At 36.7% G+C, this 26,776-nt stretch overlaps 1 protein-coding gene across 7 annotated transcripts in view; it reads right to left on the reverse strand.

The window, feature by feature from the left end:
- OVCH1 (ovochymase 1) overlaps positions 1 to 26,776 on the reverse strand; it is an 84,672-nt gene that overhangs the window by 16,821 nt on the left and 41,075 nt on the right. For 6 of the 7 annotated variants that reach the window (XR_008300199.1, XM_053226102.1, XM_053226100.1 and 3 more), the window contains 9 exons: positions 24,123 to 24,279; positions 23,694 to 23,795; positions 19,869 to 20,093; positions 14,822 to 14,947; positions 13,482 to 13,617; positions 12,543 to 12,682; positions 8,271 to 8,396; positions 5,436 to 5,471; positions 3,927 to 4,151 (listed from right to left, as the gene is read on the reverse strand). Coding sequence is in view for 6 of the 7 variants with exons in the window: in XM_053226102.1 (XP_053082077.1) it covers positions 3,927 to 4,151; positions 5,436 to 5,471; positions 8,271 to 8,396; positions 12,543 to 12,682; positions 13,482 to 13,617; positions 14,822 to 14,947; positions 19,869 to 20,093; positions 23,694 to 23,795; positions 24,123 to 24,279 (1,273 nt within the window). In the remaining variant the exon portion in view is untranslated. The remainder of the gene's footprint in view (positions 1 to 3,926; positions 4,152 to 5,435; positions 5,472 to 8,270; positions 8,397 to 12,542; positions 12,683 to 13,481; positions 13,618 to 14,821; positions 14,948 to 19,868; positions 20,094 to 23,693; positions 23,796 to 24,122; positions 24,280 to 26,776) is intronic. The other variant, XM_053226099.1, reaches the window with a different exon arrangement.

Below are 26,776 nucleotides of genomic sequence, written 5' to 3' on the forward strand. Positions count from 1 at the left end.
GTCATTGTTCTCTATGTTTGTTTCAGTGTTCCCGTTTGTCAGTGTTCCTTAAACACTTGACTAATGTTACTATTTAATAACCAGAATGGCAGGGCAACAGCCAGGCATATTAGACACTGACCATGAAGATTTGTGAGACTGAGCTAGTGCATGCCTGCTAAGTGCCAACACCAAATTTAATGCAAGGGAACGAATTCCCTTTACTTATAATCCTTAACTAACACTGCGTTGAAATTTTGTCATTTGACATCTCTAAAATTTTTATTGCAAACATCCTGCTTTCTAAATCACCACCTCCTATCTATCCAACTTATCAGTGTTTCTCTACTATAATTGTTTGATTTCACCATGACCTTCTAGCCATCAATCCCACAAACTTTCTAAATCTAGCAGCCTCCAAGAAAGAGATTTTGCTGTAAAGGGAAGCAGAGAAATGGGGTAATATATAAATTTCTTATTCAATTTTATTTAAAATGATGGGTAATACTAGAACATGCTTGAAACTGATGAGAGTGGTAGAGGAGATCAATGATGTCCAAGAAAGGGTCACTTGAGGAAATCTGTTAACGAGCTGGTAAGTCTCAAATCTTCATCTGTAGCCCAATCTTTTCCTCTAGCTCCAGAGTTCTACCTTTAGCTACCAACTCAACCAGGATGTTGCCAACTCAACCAGGATGTATTATGCCATTAAGAATGTAACATGGCACAAACAGATATCTCCCCATGAGTCTATTTCTTCCTCTAGTATTCCCCATCTCTAGCCTCTCACTCCAGAGTAATCCTTGACTTGCACATTTAATTTCATATGCAATTCACCCAGAAATCCTATTAGTTCTGTCTCCAGATCTGTCCACTTCACTTGCACTCCACAGTTGCCATCCTCTTATAAGGCAACATCTATCTATTGTCTAAAACAGATAAAATAGAACATTCTGCAATGATGGAACATTCTGAATGAGGGCTGTCCACTATTACATGCAACAATGAGCACTTAAACATGGCTAATACCACCCTTTATTTAACTAATTTAAATGTAAAAAACAACGTGAACTGGACAGTGCAGATGTAGAATAACACAAGAGCCTCATAACTTTAGATATTCACTCTGTCACTCTAAAACTCACTCCCAATCCAGCGGCAGGAGCATTCTTCAAATTACTCCCTTGTCAAAAATCTTTAATGACCTCCCATTGGATTGGAACAAAATCCAAACTCATTACCATAGCCTGAGCTGCACAGTGGCAAGGCCTTCAGCCCACCTCATTCCTGTCTGTCCTCACTCAGTCTCCAATCACTCTGACCCCTGACAGTTCCCCAATTTACCAAGCTTTTCCCAAATTCAAGGTCATTTTCTCACCAACTTTTTTTTCATCAAATATTTACTAAGTGTTGGGTAGTACTCTACCCAGATGCTGGAGATACAGTAATGAATATGAGACTAAGTCCTGCTCTCAGGACATTTCATTCTGGTGGAAGGAGACAGATTATAAATAAATGAATACTTTGCTAGGTCTTGATAAATGCCAAGAAGAAGACAGAGGAGGCCTACTTACATCATGTGATAGAGGCCTTAGATGAGGTAACATGTGAACAGATACCTAAATGAACTGAAGACATGTACCCTTCCTCTGCAGCTTAACTCCTTCAGATTACTTCTGACAATCAATAATTATTTGATTATTGTTTATTGTTATCTCAAATTATCATCTTCTTATTTATCGTCTGTCTTTCCAAGAGAAGATGGCAGAGATCATTTCTGACTTGTTCACCATTGTGTCTCCAGTGTGCCTAACCTATTAGGAAATGCTTAGTAATTAATGAGTTTAACCTGTACATTTAATGTAGTATTTACTAGTTACGGATATCTTACATTCATGGGGTAGGTAAATGAAAGAAGACAAGGTGAAACTTAATTTTGATAATATATTTTCACTAAGATATTATAAAAGCATTGCAATGGAAACCATTTGGATGCTACGTACCACTCCATTTACACTTACACAAATAACTAAAACCTGGTGAATTCTACTTAGGTAAACAGATTTATTAAGAAAAGACAATATGGTTCCATTTCATCTGGGAGATTGGCAATGGGGTTCTATGTTCACTAGTTTGAAAATGATTACATAAATTGTATGCTTTGTGGAAATAAATTATATAAATATATAAAATTGTATTAAATAAAATTGTATTAACTATCAAACGAATTGTGGCTTCCTTACTTTTTATAGAGAGTTATAGAACTAATAATAAAAATATGAGTAGCCTTATTTATAATCATTTGACATTTCTGAATTTTTTATTTATCAGAAATTTTAAAGAGGAATAGTACTGCTAGACTGAAAATACTAAAGAATAAGAAAGAGAAAAGTAGCCTCTGACATTCAGAAATGGGTTTGGTGGGGGCACCTGAGTGGCTCAGTTGGTTAAGTGCCTGACTTTGGTTCAGGTCATGATCTCATGGTTTGTGGGTTTGAGCCCCATGTAGGGCTCTGTGCTGACAGCTCAGAGCCTGGAGCCTGCTTCAAATTCTGTGTCTCCCTCTCTTTCTGACCCTCACTCACTCATACTCCTGCTCACTCTCTCTTTCTCTCTCTCTCAAAAATAAACATAAAAAAAAAAAAAAGACATGGGTTTGGTACTCACAACTAGACCATGTTGTTCTGCTGTTAGACATAAACATTCTCACAGAACATCAACATCAGATAGGACTCTCTGAATCTATGATAAAGTGTGACAAAACACAAGGTTGTGTGCAACCACCAAAATACCAAACATCGACCTCTCTTGGCTAAAACGAGGGCTTGCCACTTCTTTGCCAAGTGCAGTTTTACCCTTGTTCGAGTCAGGCCTCCCTATGATTGACATGCCTGTCATAAAATTACTGTCCTTCTTAACAGCAACCAATCTTGAGCCAAGTCTACTTCCTTAGACCCTCTCCAAAACCACCTAACCAAAGCCCAAATCCCACACTAGGTTCTTTCTAACTCTCTCTGAGATACCCCACGGTGTGATCCCGGGGTCTTTGGCTGTAGGACATTGGTGAGAGTTAAGGTTACAGGGTCTGATGCTATAGATACCTTATATTAATCTCAAGGAGAATTGATATGTTTTATCTGCCTCCCGCCCCCCGCCACATTAGTGGCTTGAAATTCTTCGATAGGAAGTAAATTTACTGTTAAGAAAAAGTTAGGTACCTTTAGAATTTCAAAGCAAATTGCTGAGCTTGCTGGTGTTATAAATCAAATGATATCACATTAGAGATCAAGGTCCCAGAAAAAGGTAGTATCAAAACTTTCCTCTTGCTCTTTGGGATAGGTGGATTGTAATGGCATCCTGAGGAGAACTTGTTGGAGACTGAAGAAGGTGACACAGTATTGGATTATAAAATCTTTGGAAAAGTTTTCTTCTATGACTCGGTCTGAGAGCAGGACATTGCCTGACATTCAAGTGTGATGGACACCATGTGGTCAATAAACCTCTGAAGATTATTCAAGCTAATTGGACTTTTTTGCCTTTTATATTTACCCTGTGTCTAAAAAGGGCCACTCTTACTGTGAGGATGAAACCTGAGTAAACAAATTTTCAAAAAGTTACCTAAAAATGCAGTACAGTAATTGAACCTCTTAAAATACAGGACTTCCAGAGAAAAAACAGAATCAGAGCACCCCCTAATGGTAAAATGAGACAGGAATCAGCTAAAATCAGGAAGAGCTGGCGTTACAGGTAAAGATCCAGGGAGTCCAGTGGTCTCAAGCTCATCCCATTGGGCTCAATTAATACTTCTTTGGGATTCTGATGAAGGATCTCATGAAAAATCACTAACAAATTACATGTTTCCTAAGGCAAATGTAGGTCATGTTTTCCACATATATGCATTATATAAATGCCACTTAATGTAGGCCATTGAAGAAAGATCAGTTTACCAAGTAATCTTGATTGCTGATCTGGTCCATCATAAATACTGACATAATCCCACTCACAGTTCCAAGATTCTTCTGTTGTAAAGTCTTTAATCACTGCCTTCATTTTATTTCCTGATGCGGAATAAAAAATCCAAGTGCAGTTCAGCATGTTGGGATAAATGTGAGGATAATTGGGAGATGTGATCTCAGTAGAACTAACTGAGATCAAATCCAATACTGGACATCCTGAGGCAAAAATAAATAAATAAATAAAATATTTAACACTATAATCAAAGAGTAGAGTTATTTTCTGAGTCTAGTTGTAATGACAACCAGGTCATTACAACCTAAACTGCAGTGTACTTTAATTTCTGTCATTCCTCCTTCATACCCACAGTTCCAAATGACTTTTGTTTTGAAAAACTGACTTCTCCAGAAGCAGGCAGACTGAACTCATTTGACTTCAGTTCACAAACTGTGAACCACTAAACCACCCACCATCTACAGCTCAGTGTAGTTTTGTTGCTTATATTTAATACACAATCTTACTTAATGTTCACAATCAGGAGAAATAGATTTTATAATCTTTAGTCCACAGATAAGTGATCTATCACTTTGATATGCAATAGATATGTCCTGAGACTTGTAGGACTTCCCCAGATTTGTAACTACCACAGCAATATTTCATTTTCCACACAGTGCAGGAAAAGATAACTTCGACACCACAAAGTGGGAACGGAGAACAAGGGAAGCAGGTTGAGAAGTTGATCTGGGTACTCAGTTAGATTGAATTCCTGAATAAATTATGTGCTCCTAAAGTTCAGCCTCACAGCATGTACAATTCAAGTGCAAACATTTACTAGTTAGGGAAACTCAGGTAGTGTTCAGATAGCTGAAATATAGAAATTAAGATTCACAAGGGCTAAGGGGCTACACCAAAAAGAGAACTGAAGAAGTCAGTGACGTTTGGGGCCTACTCCAAAAGTTATAGGTATCATCCAACCTAAAATTAATTACATCCAAAAACTGATTTACTTCATCAATAATCTTAACATCTTAATTTCATTCTGCAATGGTCCAGCAAAGAAAAACAGCAAAAATATATATGTAATCCAAAAGACATAAAATATATGGAAAGAATGGCAATGAATAGACTTCAAACAGCTACGAGGATTCCATAGACAAAACAGATGGGTTTCTCACCTATTAATTGAATAAGGTGCTACCTCCTCACCCTCAGTTCCCTAATGTGCCCCAGGTCTCCACTACCCCCAAAATTTGATATAAGGATCGCTTCTCGGCCTTTTGGCTAAGATCAAGTGCAAAATTTGACCTAAGGAGATTAATACAAATACACATTTTACTATAAAGTGACTAGAATCAGGCCACAAATACCTGAAAGTGTTTGACAAGTCAAAGTACACTTCTTACTAAATTGTGTTTAGCGGCAGTCATTTTCCACTCTATTTTCACAATATCATATAACCAAAGCAAGCCAGCTGGATTCCTTATCTCCTTTTATCGTCTTACCTTGATCATTAACTTTAATTTTTCCTTTCACGGAATCTAGAATAAGAGAATACTCAGCATCAATGCATCCAACTAAATATTTTATATTCCTTTATTCTTCTGAGTATAAAAGTGATACATGAACCTTGCAAAAAATTTCAAAATACAGAGTCCAAAGAAGATAAAAAATCTCTTGTAGTACCATCCAGTAAGTAACCAATACTCATATTTTAACAAATCTGGCAAAGTCCTATGGTACATATACAATATTATAAAACGTTGTATGCCACTTTACGCCATTAAAACCATTTTCCTCCACTTAATTTATTGTGACTATTTTTCCATACTAAACATTTCACATAAATTTTAATGATTCTATATTTTTGATCCACATATATGTAACATAATTTGTACCAATGTGTTTTAATTTGTAATTTCAAAATATGAAAGATGAGTCAGATCTTTAAAAACTACACACGGGGTATACATTTTGCTGTCATTGAAAAATGCCTACACTAAAGGTTTTCTATGTTTATCTGAACACATAAATTGAATATATGTAATAATGGGCTCCTGAGTTGACACCTACCCATACACTGGTTCTCAGCCAGGAGGATTCCCATTAGTAAACGGATGCATTTCTTACTCATTCACTGGATATGGAGCTACCTCCTTACCCTCTTCTCCCTAATTGACCCCAGCTGAAATGTCATTTCCTTTACTCAAACAATTGTTGCACACTATTTACTAGGCACGGTTGTACGTTTTGGAAATAACCACAATGGGGTATGTTTGGCGGGACTGAGGAACAGCAAGAACGGTGGTATGCTAGTGCAGAGTGAGCATAGGGGAAAATGGTAGGAGAAGAAGTGAAGGAGGTGGTTGAGATCCAAATTATACAGCATCTTGTAGACGACTCTAAGGACTTTGAATGAGCTGGGAAAACATTGGAGGATTATGAGCAGAGGAGTAACATGACAATCTGAATTATTCATTTTAAAATAGTCATTCTAGCTGTTATGAGTAAAACAGACTAAACAAAGACTTGTATCAGGATGCTACGGTAGAACTGCTCAGAACTACTTGCTGGAAAGCTCACAGATTAACTATACACAATATGGGATATGAGAAGATAAGTCAAGAACGACCAATATCCTTAGCTCGAACTATTAATTAATAAATGGGAGTTGTCATCCACTGAGATGGGAAATATTGGTGAAGGAAGGAATCTGGAATCAGGGTAAGAAATTCAGAGTTCAATTTTGGTTACATTAAATTTGAAATGCTTATTAGATATCCAAGTGCAGAGGGAGGTGATTGGTGATACAGTGCTGGAGGTCAAAAATAAAAAAGAATTTGGGACTACATTTGGGAGTTATTTGTGTACTGATAGTATTGAAATCTAGGAATTGGGTGAAGTCACTAAGGAGTGAGTACAGGTAAAGAAGAAATGAGAGTCCAAGACTGGGTCCAGGGACACCTCTACCTTTAGTGGTAGAGAAAACGAAGAGCAACCAGCCAAGAGATGCTGAAGGAGACCAGTGAGGTAAGACAACAGCCAGAGAGTGGTTTCCTTCAGGCCAAGACAAATAGATTCCAAAAGGAAGGTGAGCTTATCTGGGCCAAATGCTGTTGGGGCTGAGAAGGAACTGTTGGATCTGGACGTGGGGATGTCATTAGTAACTTTGCTAAGTCCAATGCCTGTGGAATGGTAACAAAGAAAGCCCTATGGGAATGGATTTAAGAAAAAAATGAGAGAGCAAAAGAGGAGACAGTAAGTAGAAATAAATTTTATGGCCTTTGTGATAAGAGAACAAACAAACCTTAAGTTTTCCTACAATTCTATTACCAAACTAAACAAGATCCCTCCATTGTATATTATTTTTGCATATCATATTTTTCCTTCAAAACAGTACAGTTCTTTCTTCACTCTATACTGTATGATTATTTGATTACTGACTATCTCCTCCACTAGACTATAAACTCTACTAGGGCAGAGACTGTTACCAGACTAAATTAAATACTTTTAGTAGAAATGTGTCTCCAATTGTATTCCAATTACATTTTTTAATGAGTATAAATTGATTAATCTCTTATTAAAAGTTTATTTATTTTAGAGAGAAAGAGAGGAGGCGGAGGGGCAGAGAGAGAATGGAGACAGAGTCCCAAGCAGGCTCCACACTGAGTGTGGAGCCCCACTCAGGGCTCAGTCTCATGAACTGTGAGATCATGACCTGAGCCAAAATCAAGAGTCAGATGCTTAACTGACTCAGCTACCCAGGTGCGCCTAAATTGATTAATCTTAAGGATGGAAGCAATTCTAATAACTTCCAAGTTGCAAATGTTTTCTCCATGATACCCAATTTCTATGATTTGCAATAGTTCTAGATTAATAGTTCTGATTTTTCATAATGTTATCAGTGTCTTCACCCAAACCATGGGAATGTAGGCCAAAGCATATTTTTAAATAATCTGACTGAAATGAAAAACAACAAATTGCTCTTGATATTAGCACATTAAGGAAATTAATTTCAAAAGAGAAAAACTTTCTGAAACTTTAATGCTAAGGAAAAAGTTTCCTACTATATTTTTATAATCACCTAAATATCCAGAAAAATAGACAAAATTCTTAGGTGCTATAAGAAAAAAATGATAAATCTGATTGATATTATACTTTATAGAGGTTTAGCTGGAGGCCTCCACAAATTGCAGAAGTCATACTTTAAACACTGTCTTTTCTTCTCCCCTAAAGCTGACTAATAGAGAATTCAATCTATTTAATGACAGATTTTTCCTAATAAAGCACAAAACAAACAAAAATATATTCATGAACATATATGAAAGCAATAGACTTACCAGGAAAATGAAAAGAATATCTCAAAGAAAATTCTTCCAACCCCAAACTGACATTGTATGTGAAAATCAACATCATTAGAGGACCACGAGATTTTAATGAAGGTGAATTTCCTGCACATAATTTTCCTGGCCCAAAATAAAGAAAAAAACAAAGAAGCATACAAAAACTTACTATTCATCAAAGCAAAGGTTATTGAACAAAGTAGGAGAAAAACAACCCTGTTTTTGAAATTACAAATTTATACCGTATGCACTCCCAAGAATATAACAATGAGAAAATTAAGCAGAATAAAACCCAGTTAGAATAGAAAGAAAGATGTTCCAGATTCCTGGAATCTAAGCAGTTCTAAGGAAGGGGTCCTAAACCAAACAAAACACAGGACTCAGTTCTTACAATGTCTGGAAATAACCTAGATAGATCTCTTTTTTTTTTTTTTTAAGTTTGTGGGTTTTGTTTGTTTGTTTGTTTTTAATTTTTAAGTTATCTCTACACCTAATGTGAGGCTCGAACTCACAACCCCGTGATCAAGAGTTGCATGCTCCATTGACTGAGCCAGCCAGGTGCCACTAAGTAGATCTCTTTAAAGTGATGGATTATAAAAGAAGATGACGTGGTCTAGTTAAGTCCTCAGGGAACTATATATCTATATCTAGGGAACTATATCTATAGCATAGCTAAATGAGTAAGAGGCAAGATGTAGCAATTAGCATGCTTCCCATGACAAACCATTTCTAACTTTAAGTGATCATATGTAGTATTTTCTGAAACATTCTAACAAAGGTAGTTTGCTCTAAACACTCAATAGTATCAAAGTTTCAAGTCAACAATTCTAAGAATTAAGCTTTTCACTATAACAGAGAAACTCTGCCCTTTTCAGTAAACAGATGGCCATAGAATCAACTTCATTGTGTCAAGAAACAAAGTAAGAGATTTACTTCAGATTGCATAGTAACTGATATGAGAATATTCACTAACCTTTCTTATCTGTGAAAAGAGGCTAATGGTTAATCAGGGCTTTATGCTCTCAAGATCATGTGGATCCATAGTTTGTCATTTCTTGTAAAATGAGCAGAATAAAAATCAAAGCTTTGGAGATTCTGGTTTTAACTTGAAATTTAATCACAGCTGAGTGATCCAAAGATATTGGAGCCTATACATTTATTTTTACAGATTTGAAAAATTTTAATACTGATTTGTTAACATTCCCTACGTTATTTACCTTAAACTTTTTTTCAGAGCTGTTGAAAATCTCAAGTTTGTTGTTTTAAATTTTGTTCCTATTGGGGTAGAGGTTTTTAATTTTATAGGAATTTACTGACAATTTCCTGTTTCTTCCATTGCTTTTATATGAGAAGGTCCTTCTCCATCAATAAATATTTACCCATTTTTTCTACTTTGTATGGCTTAAGAAAAATGCTTAACTCTTTTCAATCAGCTCTTGTACAAAATTATGAAAAATATAATTTATATTTTCTTCTCTGATTTGTAAAGCCAAATTTCTTATACGTTCCCTTTTGGTCTATTTATTTCTACTCATGTGTGTTTCTGTGTGTATGTACTAGTCTGTTTTAATTATCATTGTTTTAAAGTATGTTTTAATATCTGATAATGTGCCTCATCACAAAAAAAAATCAAAACCTTTGGGGACTCTGGTTTTAACTTGAAATTTAATCAAGACAGTCTCTCAAAACATTTTCAGATAGTCCTATTTATTGTACAGATAAATAGTTATTATCAGTTTCTTCCTCACTCTCTGAAAAAAAAATTCCTATGGGATTTTTCTGGGAAATATACTATATTTATATATTAATTTAGTGTGAATTAATGTTAATTCTGTCTTCCAGGTTTAGAACATGGTACATTTCTCCATTCCTATCTGTATGTTTGTGTGTATGTGTGTAAAGTTTTATATTTGCACAATAAATCTCACAGTTAATTTTAGGGTTATGTCAAAAAAGAAATCAATAAGCCCAAAATGGAGTCATTTATGTGAGGCCATGTCACTAAACTGGGGCTTAATACCTAACCCAACTGCAGTTCAACCTCCCCCAGAAAATGCAGTCTTAACCAGTCAGTCGGGAATATTCTGGTTAGCCCCAATGAAGTAATGTGTCATATGGGCCCTCTCCATTCCCCAAAGGAAGAGGAAGTAATCTGTATAAGAGTCTCTTTTCTTTTGCTAACTGTCCTGCTCTTTTTTTTGTCTATAAAGCCCTTCCATTTTGTATAGCTCCTCAGAGTATCTCTCTACTTACCAGATGGAACGCTGCCCAAGGCAGGAGTCCCTTAATAAAGACAACTAAGTCTTCACATTTATTCGGTTGAATTTTCTTTAACAGATATTCTTATAGTTTTTTGTTGCTAATTATAATGATTTTTCCATTCTATCTTCTATTAATTTTACTGGTATGGTTTTAAGGGTATAATCGCTGTATGTTTAATTTATATCTATTTTTCCTTATGTGACATAGTTCTACATAATACATTTTTCAATATTAAACTACCCTTGCATTCTTAAGATAAATCATATTTGGCTATGTTTAATAGTGAGTAACCTACTGACCTTAAGCACTGAGTTAACCCCCAGAACTTGTATATTTAATTTGCAAAAATTGAAATTTTAGGAAGTAGGAAATAGTACATATATTTTATGAACTTATTCTAAGATAAACAGGTATGTAGTTCCATTAACATTCTGAATTATAACTGACATAGCTAATATACTCTTCCCTCTTTTTTATTTCTTTGTTCTTCCAAACTTTGTGTACTCTGACAATGCATTCATGGAGAGGCATTAGTGAAACATCAATCTAATCTTTTCTTCTAAGCAACACAATTTTAAGAGTAAGAATGAAAACGTATGTTTATAATTCAAAGACAGCAGAAGCTTGCTCTCTTTTATATTGATTAACATGCATTCTTCCATTTAATTCCCAAAACAATCTCATTGGCAGTACAAGTAAAACATCTTATAAGGCAGGACAGAAAGAAGTGTAGATAATTTCCAAGGATCCAGGGCACAGATTCTGCATTCTCCCCGTAATAAGCTGTGGCCTTGTTGGTGCTAAATGGGCTCAGGAACCAGGAACTATCAGTGTTTATTAACATTTCCTCAAGTAGAAATACAAAGATTTTGAATGCACCTACTTCTGGGATGGTAACATAAGTTCAAAGAATAAAAGGACAGTGTATTAGCAATTGGCTGTTTTATCAATTCTGGCAAGATCCTACCTAGGGAGAGAGGAACACTGGCATCTGGGCCTTTCTTAGGGAGTCAAAGGCCAGCAACATGCCACACCACCTCTTCCTGTCAGCAGTCAGCTGGTTTCATCAGGCATAGGTATGCCTAAGTAAATCAGTGGTAGTGACAGTGGGGGGTAAATTGTAAATTAGCAAAGAGCCAAGGCAGTTATTATTATTCTCTTGTCACAATTCAAGAAACAGAGTCTGAGAAAGCTTTGGGAACGCCCCCCAAATCATTTACTATGAGGTAGAAGTGAGACCTGGATACAGCACTATCAGATTTCCATCTGGACTGCTACATCACATCACATAGGGGAAGGCTGGTCAGCCAACTGAAGTCCCATTTTATTCCCCTTGTCTCTAGTCATCTCTCAGCTGGGTGTGGCTATGTGACAAATCTGGCCAGAGAGGCTTAAATCTGCCACAGGGTTCTTGGAAATGTGTTTGTTTTCTCAATGGTGACACTCCTCTGTGTCCCTTTCTTTTTTCTCTATGTAATGGTGAGAACTGAAATAGCCATTATGGGACCATTAGGGAATGGCCAAGAGAACTGCCCTAACCTTAGTCTTGACAGAGTTGAACTGCTGAATTAGCAGTACATCTACAAAACTCTGGATATTTCTTTCAGAAAAATAAATTTAAGTCACTGTAATGAGGTTTCCAGCTACTATCTAATTGATAAACCCACTGAATGCCTTTTCTGGTGGAAATTAGTTTGCCTGATTAATATTACAGTCTTAATTTTCTTGTTTTTCAATTGCCTAAAACTCCTTTATCTATCCATCCCTTATTTTCAGTACTTCTGGGCAAATTTAATCTAGGTATGAGCCAGGTAAGCAGCATATAGTTGGGTTTTGTTTTTAACTCCATCTGAGCGTTAGCTTAATCTCAATTACAAATCTAAAAAATACTAAGGCTATTTCAATACTACATAATTAACATCATCTGTAAGTCACACTGAATACAAAACAATATGAGAATATTTCATAAAAAATCAAGAACACAGTTCTTCATGGGACATTAGTTACCTATTAATTTTTTGCCTGATCCAAATCCTTCATAAACCCATATATGACCCTGACAGGCCAAGGGTGTCGACTTCGTCTGGAAGTTGATAATATCAAGGCGAATGATGTGATCTAAAGGGGCTAATAACTTCCAGTGGCAACTGTGGCACAGATAAAAGAAAGTCAGGAATGATTTCCAAATGAAACATACTGTTATTTACTTTGATAAAATAAAGTCAGCAATGATTTCCCAATGGCACATACTGTTATTTACTTTGTTCAGGATTTTATGTATCATTGTTACTGACTCAATCTTTGTGCATGGGTGAAAGAAAGATTTTTACTTTAAACTGTAACAATTAAAAAATATTTCTAATATCTAATTTATCAAAAACGGTAATTAAGTTCACCCATCATGGCAAATGGTTGGTCAATCACATGTACTCCTCTAAATTCTAATTGGCAATCTGTGAGTTAAGGATCTACTTTTGCCTGAATTTGCCCCAAACTCCCCTAAATCACATAAATTTACTTAGGATTGATATTATACCAATCTTCACCCCTCACATCACACTTTAAATTTATTCTCTTGTTTAATTCAAGGAAAGTTCTCTATTTTGGCAATTTAAGAATCATTTATTGAGTACCTAATATGTTCTAGAAGATTTTATGTACATTATTTCAATCTCCAAAACTCTTTGACAGAGATGTGACTTTCCACTTTACCTAATAAACGATCCCTTCTTTTGAGAAAGTGCACAATTTATCAACAGGGATAATCTTACACTCAGTTTTTGTATAGGGATAATCTTATGTTCAGTTTTTATATGCTGAAGGCCTTAGAGCAGGGATTACTTCAAAGGCTATTCTTCAAGGAGAGGAGGTGGCAAATATGATTAAGCAAGTGTTGCAGTTTGTCAAGTGGTCATTCCTTCAACATAATAAGCATCCCTTCCTCACCTCATAGTGGTTCTGTGAGAGTATCTTGGGATCTGTATGATTCCTCCTGGTTCAGTCAGAATAACATCCTCATAAGTGGCCACATGTTCTTGGTTTGAACTTTGGAGAAGTTTGGGAGTTTTACTGCCCTTTGGACCTAAATATTTTTAAAAAGGCAATGAAAATAAAATTAATTTTTGAGAGGCTTATTATATGCCATTTCAGATCAGTCACTTTTTCTCTCAGTTTTAGAAAAAAGTTAACAGGAAGTGGTTAGCCTCACTGAAAAGTCTCCATCAGAGAGCAGCACTTTTCTTGAAATTATCCTTGGGGTAGACTTATGTCAATGAAAGATAATGTGGAAAAACTATAAATAATGCTAGCTCTCTGCACAGTTCCAACTAAAAGCAACATTATTTTTCTTTAATGTTTATTTACTTATTTACTGAGAAAGAGAGAGAGAGAGAGAGAGAGAGAGAGCGAGCGAGCATGAGCGGGGGAGGGGCAGAGAGAGAGCAGACACAGGATCTGAAGCAGGCTCCAGGCTCTAAGCTGTCAGCACACTGTCCAACGCAGGGCTCAAACTCATGAACTGTGAGATCATGCCCTGAGCTGAAGTCGGATGCTCAACCTACTGAGCCACCCAGGCACCCCAAAAGCAACATTCTTAATAAAGTTTTTTAGGAAAACTCTTTCACATGATATGTACACTCTTCTTTATTCCTTATTGAACATTCCCCCCAAATCTACCTCTGCAATACTTTTTGGTGCCAATGAGGAAAGGTGCAATACTTTTTGGTGCCAATAGCTTTCAGTCACCTATAGTTATCAAGAGTCAAAAAGCTTTATTAATTACTTGTTCTAAAATGCAATCTAATAACTCTGAATTGCATAGCATTTACATTTATATTGCTAGCGTTTCATGTTTGTGTAGTTTACCTTAGAAACTCATTCTGACCTTTTATTATATTACTATAAAGAAAACTGATACAGAGATAATAAATTATCCATAGGTAATCAACCAACTAAGAGTTAGAACCCTAACCTTCTGATCCACAGAAAAGGCCCTCTGTGGCACAAAATCACATCACAGTAAAAAATGTCGTCTTGAAATGAATGTATCTTAGCCACATCCAGAAATCATAATTCTGGATGATTTACAAGTCAATGAAGTTATCCTCTGAGCAGTTTCTCTTTTGAATCTGCATCAATCTCAGATGACTTAAAGAGATTTTTCTTTCAAACACAAACTCCCCACAGAAACACCATCTCTTATGAAACAATATATGCTTTGAAATATTCCTAAAAAAAAAAAAACACTGATTTTTAACTTTTTAAGTTTATAAAATGACCAAGCCTACCTTGGACTCTAAAGACAATATAACTTATGCCCAAAGCACCTTGCACAAGGGAACGAAATGTCACCCTCACCAGTGGTCCAGAGCTCATGAAAATCATCGGGTAAAGCCCTCTTCCACATAATTCACCTAGTTAAAGAAAAATAAAATCTAGTAAAACACAAGAAATAAAATTTTTAGCAGTTTCTCTATTTTAAGAGAAATAGAGGATTTATTCATGAAATATTTGACATGTTAACATTGTGTAAATTTAGAGTGTACAACATGCTGATTTGATACATTTATATATTGTAATATGTCTGCCATTATAGTGATAGTCTCTATCACCTCTCATAATTACCATTTATTTTTTGTAGTGAAAATAATTAAGATCTAGTCCCTCAGCAAGTTTGATGATTATACTACAAATATTGACTATATTCACTATACTATGCATCGGATCCCCAGGACTTATCTACTAGTTATCAATGAAGTAGGAATTTATTCCACTCAACAAAATGAGCAAACAGGGCTCCAGAACTCAAGTGACTCACCCAGAGTCAGACTGGTATGGTGGGGAGTCAGGATCTAAACCCAGGACCACCAATCCAGTATCCAACATAGTCTGCTAGGTCATACTGCTCCCTTAAAGGACAGGAGGGAGTAAATTACTTCATCTTTAAAATGACACTGATATGCCATGTTTCTTCTAGCAAAGTAATCTGCTTATAAAAATATCTCACTATCAGAGATCCATGATGGAAAACTTTCTACCTGAAAATGTATTCTTTCTCTATAGTTAATCTTCTTTTGATGGCTTTAGTTTGAGAACCTGAGTCTAAGATGTAAGGGAAAATTATAATTCCAGAACAATTCAGAGGGCTGATTAAGGAAGGTGTGGGGACATGTGGGTGGCTCAGTTGGTGAAGCATCCAACTTCAGCTCAGGTCATGATCTCATGGTTTGTGAGTTCAAGCCTGGCATTGGGCTCTTTGCAGTCAGCACATGGAGCCTGCTTCAGAGCCTGTTTTCTCTCTCTCTGCCCCTGCCCCTCTTGCTCTCTCTCTGTGTCTCTGTCTCTGTAACAAAAAAATAAACATTTTAAAACAGTGTGAAAAGAACCTGGGTTTCTCAGGATCAAACTCATCTATATTAAGAATAGGTCAGTATCATTCTATCATGCTTGTTTAAAAGTCAGACAGACATTTTCTGGGTACACTACAGACAACTGTATGGTACCAACATCCCAGATTCTTCTCTTTCTTTCCATTTCATGTTCCCCCTAGCTTGTCTACTTAATACATATTTTATTTTATTATTATGTGTCTACTCCCCATTAGAATATAAGTTTGATAAGGGCAGGGATTTTTGTTTTGTTTTGCTTTTTGTCCATATTTCTCACTACTGAACCTCACTACCAAGAAAAGTCGGTCTCTGGTCCTTGCTAGACTCTCTTCACAAGTATTTGTGGAGCAAGAGAGGGAAGAGATTATATCCGAGAAGAAGCAAAGAACAGAAAACATTAGATGGCATAACAGGTTAGGGTAAACGATGTTGAAATACTAGTTGAAGAATGATCAAATACTTATTTGTAGCAAGTAGAGATCAATGCAGCTCTGGAATGAGTGAGTTGCTGGCTCCCACAGGGAAAAAGATAGCATTTTACAGTACAGAAGAATACTATCTGGCTTGAATAAGGGGTAATACCTGCTAGCTATCACCCAAAGAGACAGAACTACTCTACAAATTTCAAACTGACAATTTCATATCAAAGAACTGCTAGGTAGGAAAATTATAGGGTTTCCTCAGTTAATCCACAACAAAGATAAGCATGGTTTTCAATAGGTTATAAAGATAAAGGTAAGTTTTCCCAGAAAATGTTTCTTTTTATATAAGAATCCAGTGATAAGAGATTGCTACAAGTTGGAGACAAAATAACTTTTTCTTAAAGAAAAAGATATAGTATCACTTTATCATATGAGAAAAATACCCATTTCAGGAGGATTAAAGAAGTTTGTAATTAAATTTTTTTTTCTGAACTCAGAATGAACAATGAATGTTCAAAAATAAAAGCTCTGAGGGGTGCCTGGATGGATTAGTTGGTTAAGTGTCTGACACTTAGCTCAGGTCTTGATCTCAGGGTCATGAGTTCAAGCACCACGTTGGGCTCCACACTAGGCATGGAGATACTTTAAAAAAAAAATAGGGGTGCCTGGGTGGCTAAGTCAGTTAAGCATCCCACTCTTGATTTCTGCTCAAGTCATGATCTCATGGTTCGTGAATTGGAGCCCCATGTCCGGCTCAGTGCGGAGTGTGGAGACTGCTTGGGATTCTCTATCTCCCTCATTCTCTGCCCCTTCCCCGCTTGTGCACACACTCTCCCTCTCTCCCAAAATAAATAAATAAACATTTATAAATAAACAAACAAACAAATAAATAAATAAATAAAAGCTATGTGGTAAATCAAAGATCAAAGGTATATACAGATGGATTTAAACAAATAAACTTTAAAAATTTTTTATGTTTATTTATTTTGAGAAAGAGAGGGAGAGAGAGAGAAGGGGAGGGTCAGAGACAGAGGGAGACACAGAATCCAAAGCAGGCTCCAGGCTCTAAGGTGTCAGCACAGAGCCTGATGCAGGGCTCAAAGTCATGAGCTATGAGATCATGACCTAAGCCAAAGTCAGACGTTCAACTGAGACACCCAAGCGCCCACATACACAAATAAATTTTTAAATGTCTCCATCAACATAGAATAAAAATTAAAGACAAATGGCAATCTTAGGAATAAGTACTTGTAACTTACGACAAAAGGAAAAATGTCTCTATGTATAATAGTGTTCATAAACCAATAAAAAGAATAATCCTCAAAAATAGATGGTAATAAGTAAAAAACGCAAATAACTAACCAACATATGAAAATAAAACTCCATTAATGATAAGAAAATGGTAAAAATGCCTACTAAATTATCACATGAGTTATACATATGCATGGTGAAAGATACTCCCATGTATTGCTAAAGGCAGTGAACACTGATTTAGCCTTTCTGAAGAGCAATTTAGCAGTATACACTTGTGCTGAGTCTGGAGGCATGACACTAATTTAGGATGATACAGAAGGGGACAAAATAGCAAGATCTTTGTTTTCCTGGAGCTTTTATTTTAGCCAGTAAATAAAGAACAGGATTTCAGAGATCACGGCTACAAATGAAATAATCGGCATAATAGAACTATGGAAAATGACTATGGAAGGGAGTGAATGGTGCTACTCTAGATGAGAAGTCCTCTTTGCGGAGGTGACATATCATCCATTCCTTCACTCATTCATTCCCTGCCTTCTATCTCACATACTATTCGAGGCACTGGAGATTCTTCAAGTGAGACAAAAGTTTTAGTCTTCAGAAAGCCCTCATTCAATAGAGAAAACACGAACCACAAACATGAAAAATAAATCATAGTTAGAAGACAGTAAATGCTTAAGAAGAGTTGAGGAGGGTACTAAGAGGTACTGGGGTAGGAGGTGATGCAACTGACAGCAATTAAGGGAGGACTCATTAAGAAGGTGACATTCTAGTCAAGACTTGAGGGGAGACACAGGATGAGGAGTTCTCTAAACTGCTAGAAGTAGCTGGTCAAGGGCCCTGGGGCGAGAATGGGCGTACTTCATCATGTAAGTTGGGGAGCAGGAGGTAAGGCTATGGTAGGGATTTTGGATTTCATCCTAGCTACAAGGAGGCCTTGAGCCTTTTTTTTTAAGCTTATTTTTTTTAAGTTTATTTATTTATTTTGAGCAAAAGAGACAAAGACAGAGAGGGAGAGAGAGAATATCCCAAGCAGGCTCCACCCCGACAGTGCAGAGCCTGATGCAGGGCTCAAACTCACAAACCATGACATCATGACCTGAGCCAAAATCAAAAGTCAGAGGATTAACCTACTGAGCCACCCAGGCACCCCAACCTTGAGCTGTTTTAATCAAGGCAGATGGGGAAGGCAATCTGATCACAGGAGAGAAATGTACAAAGTGGATAGGCCAGTTAATAGCTTTTTCCACAGTCTAAATGAGATAGTATTTATAAAGATTCCTTAATAAATGTTTGTGCCCTCTACATCAATGATTTAATCTAGGAGTCTATCTCAAGAACACAGTCTCACCCTCAGAGCAGTTTTCTTGGCCTCCCCATACTCCTGCATCCAGTGCAGGCATGTGTGAGTACCATACCTACTCACAACAGCATACACTTATTTTCTTCCCAGTCTTCCCCATCAACCAAATTACTTCCAGCACCTTCCCGTCTCCCTCTTGACTAAGAGCCAAAGAGCCTACCACACCTACACAAACAAAAGGTAGCAACTTTGTTCTGTTGAGCAAAACAGGTTTGCCTATACATGAAATGCAATGACAGCTGGTGTGTTATTAGCAAATATTTTTAATTCTGCCAGATTAGGGGCATCTGGGTGGCTCAGTTGGTTGGGAGTCCAAATCTTGATTCTGGGTCAGGTCATGATCTTACAGTTTGTGGGATCGAGCCCCATGTCGGGCTCTGTGCTGAGCGCGGAGCCTGCTTAAGGTGTGTTCTCGTTCTCTCTCTCTCTCTCTCTCTCTCTCTGTCTCTCACTCTGCTCCTCCTCCCCCTCATGTTCTCTCTCTCAAAATAAATAAATCAACATTAAAAATAAAGAAAGGGCTTTAATATATTTTGCTTTATTTTGACATCTAACACCTACCCCATCTGATTTTTAACCATCTTAACTCTTCCTCTATCATATACATTTCTGGAACTCTTGCATGGTTCTGGTATATTTGAAGAAGTTGAGCTCTTATTTTTTTTCTTGTTGAATGCACACACAGCCACATACTCACACTCAACCCCTAGTACACCTGTTTTGTGAAGTCAAGTTTTGACTTTATAACAGTATGAATAATATTAAGTGTGCCTGAAAAAAAAGGCATGCCTATTACAAATATCATCAACATTTTGGTGGTATTGTTACCCAAGCCAAGCTCTCTTGATTGTAAGCTGCCTATATAGAAAAGGCTCCAGCACAAAGTTTAAATGCTAGTAAGGATTACCTGACACCCTTCTCTTACTGTGGCTTTCTTCATAAATAGTCATAACTGAATCTGGACATATTGGAGACCCAGGGAGTGACAGATATTCAACCGTCATTTTTGCCATACTGCTAGGTGAAATTCTGAGCACCCAGGAACATTCCAGTTTTCCTCTATAATCCAGTGGATATCTTGGAGTTGAAAAAAAGCCTCTGGGCTCTTCTAGCTCCACTTCAGAATAACAACCTACAATTCAGAGCACACAGACACCAGGGACCAACATAAACAAAGCAAAGTGAGGTTTTATCACAAACAAAAAATGTAGGCTTTCAAGAAGAAAATTAAAACTTTATCACTCTGTTACATGTCCTTGGATAAAAATTATCATCCCATTTAATGTGTTCTATTTTCTTGAAATGAGATTGTAGGAGTAGAATTCAAATCATTACTATTCAAAATTTTTTTTCACTGAATCTTTTAAATGCCTTAGAAGATGCACAATGGATATGCACTCTACTTCTACCAAGTTTTCATTTCTTTTTTTCTTTGAGATGCAACTGAAGGTCTGTTCCTAAAGCTTCACTAATTTCACTGAGCATTAATCTCTTCTTTTTTACATTTTTAAATGTTTATTTGAGAGAGAGACAGATAGAGAATGTGAACAGGGGAGGGGCAGAGAGAGAGGGAGACACTGAATCCGAAGCAGGCTCCAAACTCAGAGCCCAACGTGGGACTCAAACTCATTAACTGTGAGATCATGACCTGAGATGAAGTTGGCCACTTAACCAACTGAGCCATCCAGGCATCCCCTCACTAGGCATTAATCTTGCTAGGACAAATGATTACATTCATAGAATTTGTGACTGAGATAAAAAAAAAAAAAAAAAAGGAGGATTAGCTGACTACATTTGAATGTCTCTCACTTCTTCAATTTGCTCTGAAGTCGAAGGGCACCTTTGGATCTCCAGGGATACACTTGGCCCCCTGATGCTGCAATCGGCTGCTGCTTCTTCAGGTTACACCCTTGATTTTTCCTTTTTCCCCTTTGTCTATTCCCTTGACAAAAATCCTCTGAGCAACTACAAACTGAAATACTCTGTATTCAAATAAACACATTTTAATGTATGAATATTAATTAGTACATGCATTATTATATATGCTTTTCCCTAGAGAAATTAACCTAACTGAGGTGATATACATAAAAATACTTTTATGAATAGTAGAAATGAAGAATGACAGAAATTCAAGAAGGGAAATGAAATGCTACAAGAATTCAAGATTCTAGTCAATTGCCTAGTCCTCTGTTATTTCTTTGCAAATTTCCTTTTCATTTATATGGCTACTATGATATAATTTAGATATTTATAGATCTACTCTGATTTAAGAGTAACCTAACTGATTTCCTGGTCTCTAATCTTTTCCCCATCATGCCCTCAAATCCAAGATAGTGTATGAAACAAAAGAATTAAGTACTTTCCTTTCTCAAAGCAACTAAAATTTTACAGCTTGCACTGTCTTTCAGAGTCTGGCCCCAACATGTCTTTCAATCATTTTTCTTGTCCCCATGAATCCTCTATGACAAATATGCCTGGAAAAGGAATCAAATCATATAATGTCATGAATTCCCAATCAGTCACTTCTTTTTATAAATGGGCTAACAACTCCCTTGTGTAAAAAGCAAGTGGTGGGAATGGGTGATGTTAAAGATAGGATAGTCCAAACATCTGTCTCATAGAATACTCACAGAATTAAAACAAAACAATAATTTGCCATATGTAAAACTTCCAATAACATGCATATGTATTTCTGAATATCTACAAATGGGAAACATCTTTGCTACATTTTAACATATTGGTTTTTTTAAGATTTTAAGTAATCTCTACATCCATTGTGGGGCTCAAGCTCATAGCACTGAGATCAAGAGTTGTGTGCTCTACCAACTAAGCCGGCCAAGCTCCCCAACAATGTTCACTTTCTAATAGCCTATGTGGAACAGTTCAACAAATACATTGGTTGGTCACTATGGCCACCATTTGTTGACTGTTAAAATTCGTCATGCCATCTCTGTTCTAAGTGCTTGACATGTGTTCACTTAGGCACTGATTGATTAACACTGTTCATTTAACTCAAACCATCGAAATCATTAGCTTTTAGGATCTTGGACCTAAGTCTGCTCTCCATCTCAACCCCAATTCCAGATGACTTTTAATCTACATAGGACTCTGATCCTCGTCTTGTCAGACTGTACCACCCACAGCTGGTTACTCCGCCTTACTCCTAGAAGATTTTAGCAGTCATTTTCTCCACTGCTATTCCTGCCATATATCTTGCTGAGTTCACTAGCCATACTGATGATGAGTCGAGCACTGAAGCTTCTCAATTTTTCAACTTCTTCCAATGATCTTGTTCTCCACCCAACCTCAGCTATACACCCCAGTGGTCAGCCCCTAGAGACCCAGTCCCCAGCAATAATTCCAAGCCTTCTCTAATTTCGATTTCAAGCACTGCTTTCTCCATCCACAACCTTCTATCTTCTCAGCAACCCCCAGCACTCCTTCCATCTTTTGAGACTTGCAATTCATCTACCCAACCACCTTTTCTTTGTCCCTATTTCATCTCTCACCCTCATTCACTCTTTTCCTAGTATAAAGTCCAACAATATATCATTTTAATCCCTTCCTCCTACATGCGTTCAATTCCCTTATACACTTGCATACCCACTTATACACTTGGGAAAATCCGCTCTGAATTGAGTCTACTTTCTACCTGTTCTGCACCTATGTGCTAACCCTCTGTGTCTCTGGAAGAAAACATACAATTGAGCTAACTGGCAAGTTTCCCCTAAATTCATGATCGTTAATCTCAGAAGCTTTTATGTTTCCTAGCAATCCTACTACATTCTCCTAGTCCATGTACTTTGTCACTTTTTTAGAGAACTATTTTCATACTTCCCCTTTTTTCCCCTGAAAACCCCTCAAACCATCTTCCATAACCCTGTTTTGTCTTCTAAGAACATAGAAGCAATTAGAAAACTGTCAGAAGCTCCTGTCCTGCCACGTGTACCCACACACCAGCATGAGTATTCTGCCTTCCATTCAGCAACTATGGGTGAACTACACTTTACTCCTGAGGCCAACCTCCCCTGCTGAGCACCAGATCTCATCTCCTTTCTCCTCCTGAAGGTCATCACTCCAGCTATCCCTCCCTCTCTTGTATCCTTTTCAGTCTTCTCCACCTCTTCCTAGTTCTCTGCTGGGGTTGACTCCATGTTGGGTGGATGGAGGCAGAGATGGGTGAGAAAGAAGAGACTGTGACCACCTGGAAACCAAGGATGATGGTATCATAGAACTTTCATCTCCCTACAACTCTATTACAGACTCCTAATTCTCCAGCTGCAGTTTGATTTTAACTAAAAATATAAATCCCATTAGCAAACAGACACTGACAACTGTGGGAAAATTAAGAGTGACTGACACTGATGCTGGCTGTGGTTATCTCATATCCAGAGTCTTCACCTAGCAAGATACCTGAAAATCTAAGGACCTTTGTTTATGTAGAAATAAATAGATCAGAGGTCAGAATACTTCTTTGCATGTCTCCAAGATTCAAGCACTCGTTCACAGCCACAAGATCTTTTTTTTAACCTGCAACAGCTGTTATCTGTGGGGTAGAGAAGAAACCCAGACGGTCATAGTAACAACACGCCTCTCATTCAGCTTAAACCACCATCCAGAATGAAAACACAGGGCTTATCCTGTTCCAAAGAAAATTAGTAAACCCAGACATGCAATATTTTTTGCGGAATTCTTACTAGCTGCATAATAGGCTAAGATAAACATCTATTACCTGGTCCAGACTCATTGTCTATTGAAGGTGTGGGTGGTGGCAACTGTTGTCTTGTTAAGGTTTTTCTTTCATTATTTATCCGAAGTGAAGCAGGACCTGTACCTGGAGAGAACATGTTAAAAAGAAATAAATATGAAAGCCTGGAAACAAAATATACCTATGGTAAAATAGCTTCTGTCAAAAGAGAAATGCAAACCTAGGATTAAAGCTGCCTCAGGAAAAGTCACTTTTACTATCACTCTGCCCAAGGAGAATGTATTCACACAGAATTTTAATGTGCATTTTACATGTTTTAGAAACTAAAATAAATGAAATACTACTTTTTGGTTTTTTTTCTTTCATCACACTGATTTCTACCACACTCATCCTTCTCGCAAACCCACTCTAAAGAAAGAGGAAATATTTCCATAATATCTGAAAAATATTTACCTTTGATTTTGGATTGGATCCAGTCCAAGAAGACACTCACCCTGGCAAATACATCTGGTTTCCTTGTTTGGGCACAGCCAGCTCCCCAGCTGACAATACCATACAGGACAAAGGGACCTTTATCATGTCGACATACTAATGGCCCACCAGAGTCTCCCTGAAACACCAAGAAAATGTGTTCTAGAAAACTGCTTTAATCAGAGTTCCTGCATTCAATTTTGGAACCGGAATAGCCAATAATTTATTGCTAACACATTTCTTTAATTTAAAAATATTAATACTTTGTCAATTTGTATACCTTAGAGTAAACTCAAAATCACAAATGAGAGAGGAGATATTACAACTGATGCCACAGAAATACAAAGAATTATAAGACTACTATGAATAGCTATACACCAAGAAATTGGATAACCTGGAACAAGTAGATTAATTCCTACAAACATACAAACTACGAAGACCAAATCATGAGGAATTAGAAAAATCAGAATAGACCAATATGAGCAAGGAGATTGAATCACTAATCAAAAACATTCCAACAAAAGTAAAGGTGAATCTACTAAACATTTAAAGAAGAATTAACTTCAAGAGTGCCTGGGTGGCTCAGTTGGTTAAGTGTCCGACTTGGTATTTGGCTCAGGTCATGATCCCATGGTTTCATGAGGTCTGGCCTCGTGTCAAGCTCTGTACTGCAGCACAGAGCCTTCTTGGGATTCTCTCTTACTCTCTGCCCCTCCCATACTCGCACTGTCTCTGTCTCTCTCAAAATAAATAAACTTTTAAAAGAGAAGAACAATTAACTTCAATCGTCAAACTCTTCCCAAAAACTGAAGAGGAGGGAACACTCTAAAACTCATTTCATGCAGTTAGAATTACCCTGATACCAATCCCAGATAAGGACATTACAAGAGAAGAAAACTAAAGGTCAATATCCCTGATGAACATAAAAGCAAAAAACCTCAATAAAATACTAGCAAACTGAATTCCACAGCATATTAAAAGACTCATACACCATGATCAAATGGGATTTATTCCAGTGATGCAAGGATAGTTCAACATACACAAATCAATGACTATGATACACCACATTAAATGAAAGTTTTAAAATCATATTACTATCCCAATAGTACAGACAATGTATTTGACAAAATGCAACATCCTTTCATGCTAAAAACCCTCAACGAATTAGGTATAGATAGAGCATATCTCAACATAATAAAGGTCATATATAACAAAGCCATAGCTAACCTCACACTTGATAATGAGAGGTTGGAAGCTTTTCCTGTAAGATCAGAAACAAAACAAGGGTGCCTACTCTCACCATTCCTATTCTATATAGTATTGGAAGTCCTAGGTGGGGCATACAGGCCAGAAAAATAAATAAAAGGAAGGAAGGAGTAAATCAGGAAGGAAGAAGTAACATGGTCTTTATTTGCAGATGATATGGCCTAAGGAAATCCTAAAGACTCCATCAAAAAACTGTTAGAACTAAAAACATACAAACAAAGCTGTTAGCACTAATCAATAAATATAGTGAAGTTTCAGGATACAAAGCAAACATACAGAAATTGTTGTGTCACTACACAGTAATAACATATGAAAAAGAAATAAACAGGGGATTAAGGAAGACAATTGTTATTATGAGCATAGGGTGTTGTAAGTGTTGAATCACTAAATTCTACACTTCAAACCAATACCCCATTGTATGTTAAAAGTAACTAGAATTTAGATTAAAACTTGAAAAAAAAAAGAAATAAAACAGTAAAGGAAACAATCCTGCATACAAAAGCATCACAAAATAAAATACTTAGGAATAAATGTAACCAAAAAGGTCAAAGATCTCTACACTGAAGACTGTAAGACTTTGATGAAAGAAACTGATAAAGACACAAATGGAAAACATATTCCCATGTTCACGATTAGAAAAATTAATATTGTGTCCATACTAAACAAAGCCATCTATAGATTCAATACAGTCCATTTCAAAATTTCAATGACATTTTTCACAGAAATAGAAAAAATAATCCTAGAATTCATATGGTCCACCAAAGACCCTAAATAGCCAAAGCAATCCTAAGAAAGAACAAAGCTGGAGGCATCACACTTCCTGATTTCAAAAATAAGTTACAAATCTATAGTAGTCAGCATACTACAGTACTGGCATAAAAACAGACACATAGACAAATGGGATAGACTCATGAGCCCAGAAAAATCCTCACATATCCAGTCAACTAATATTTTCCAAAGGAGCAAAGAATACTCCCTGAGGAAAGGATAATCTCTTCAACAAATGATGTTGGGAAAACTGGACAGCCATAAGCAGAAAAATAAGCCTATTGTACACCACTCACAAAAAATTAACTTGAAATGGACTAAAGACTGAAATATAAAGCTACAAATCATAGAACCTATAGAAGAAAACATAGGGTAAAATGTCCTTGATATTGGTCTTGGCAACAATTTTTAATTTTTTTTTTGGGGGGGGGAGATATGAAACCAAAAGCACAAGCAGCAAAAGCAAGAATCAATTAAGTGGACCTACATAAAACTAAAATGCTTCTAAACATCAGAAGAAACAATCAACAAAAACGAAAAGGCAACCTATGAGATGGCAAAAAATATTTGCAAACCATGTATCTGATAAAGGGTTAATATCT

Source organism: Acinonyx jubatus, chromosome B4 (assembly GCF_027475565.1).
Source record: "Acinonyx jubatus isolate Ajub_Pintada_27869175 chromosome B4, VMU_Ajub_asm_v1.0, whole genome shotgun sequence".
Taxonomy (NCBI): domain Eukaryota; kingdom Metazoa; phylum Chordata; class Mammalia; order Carnivora; family Felidae; genus Acinonyx; species Acinonyx jubatus.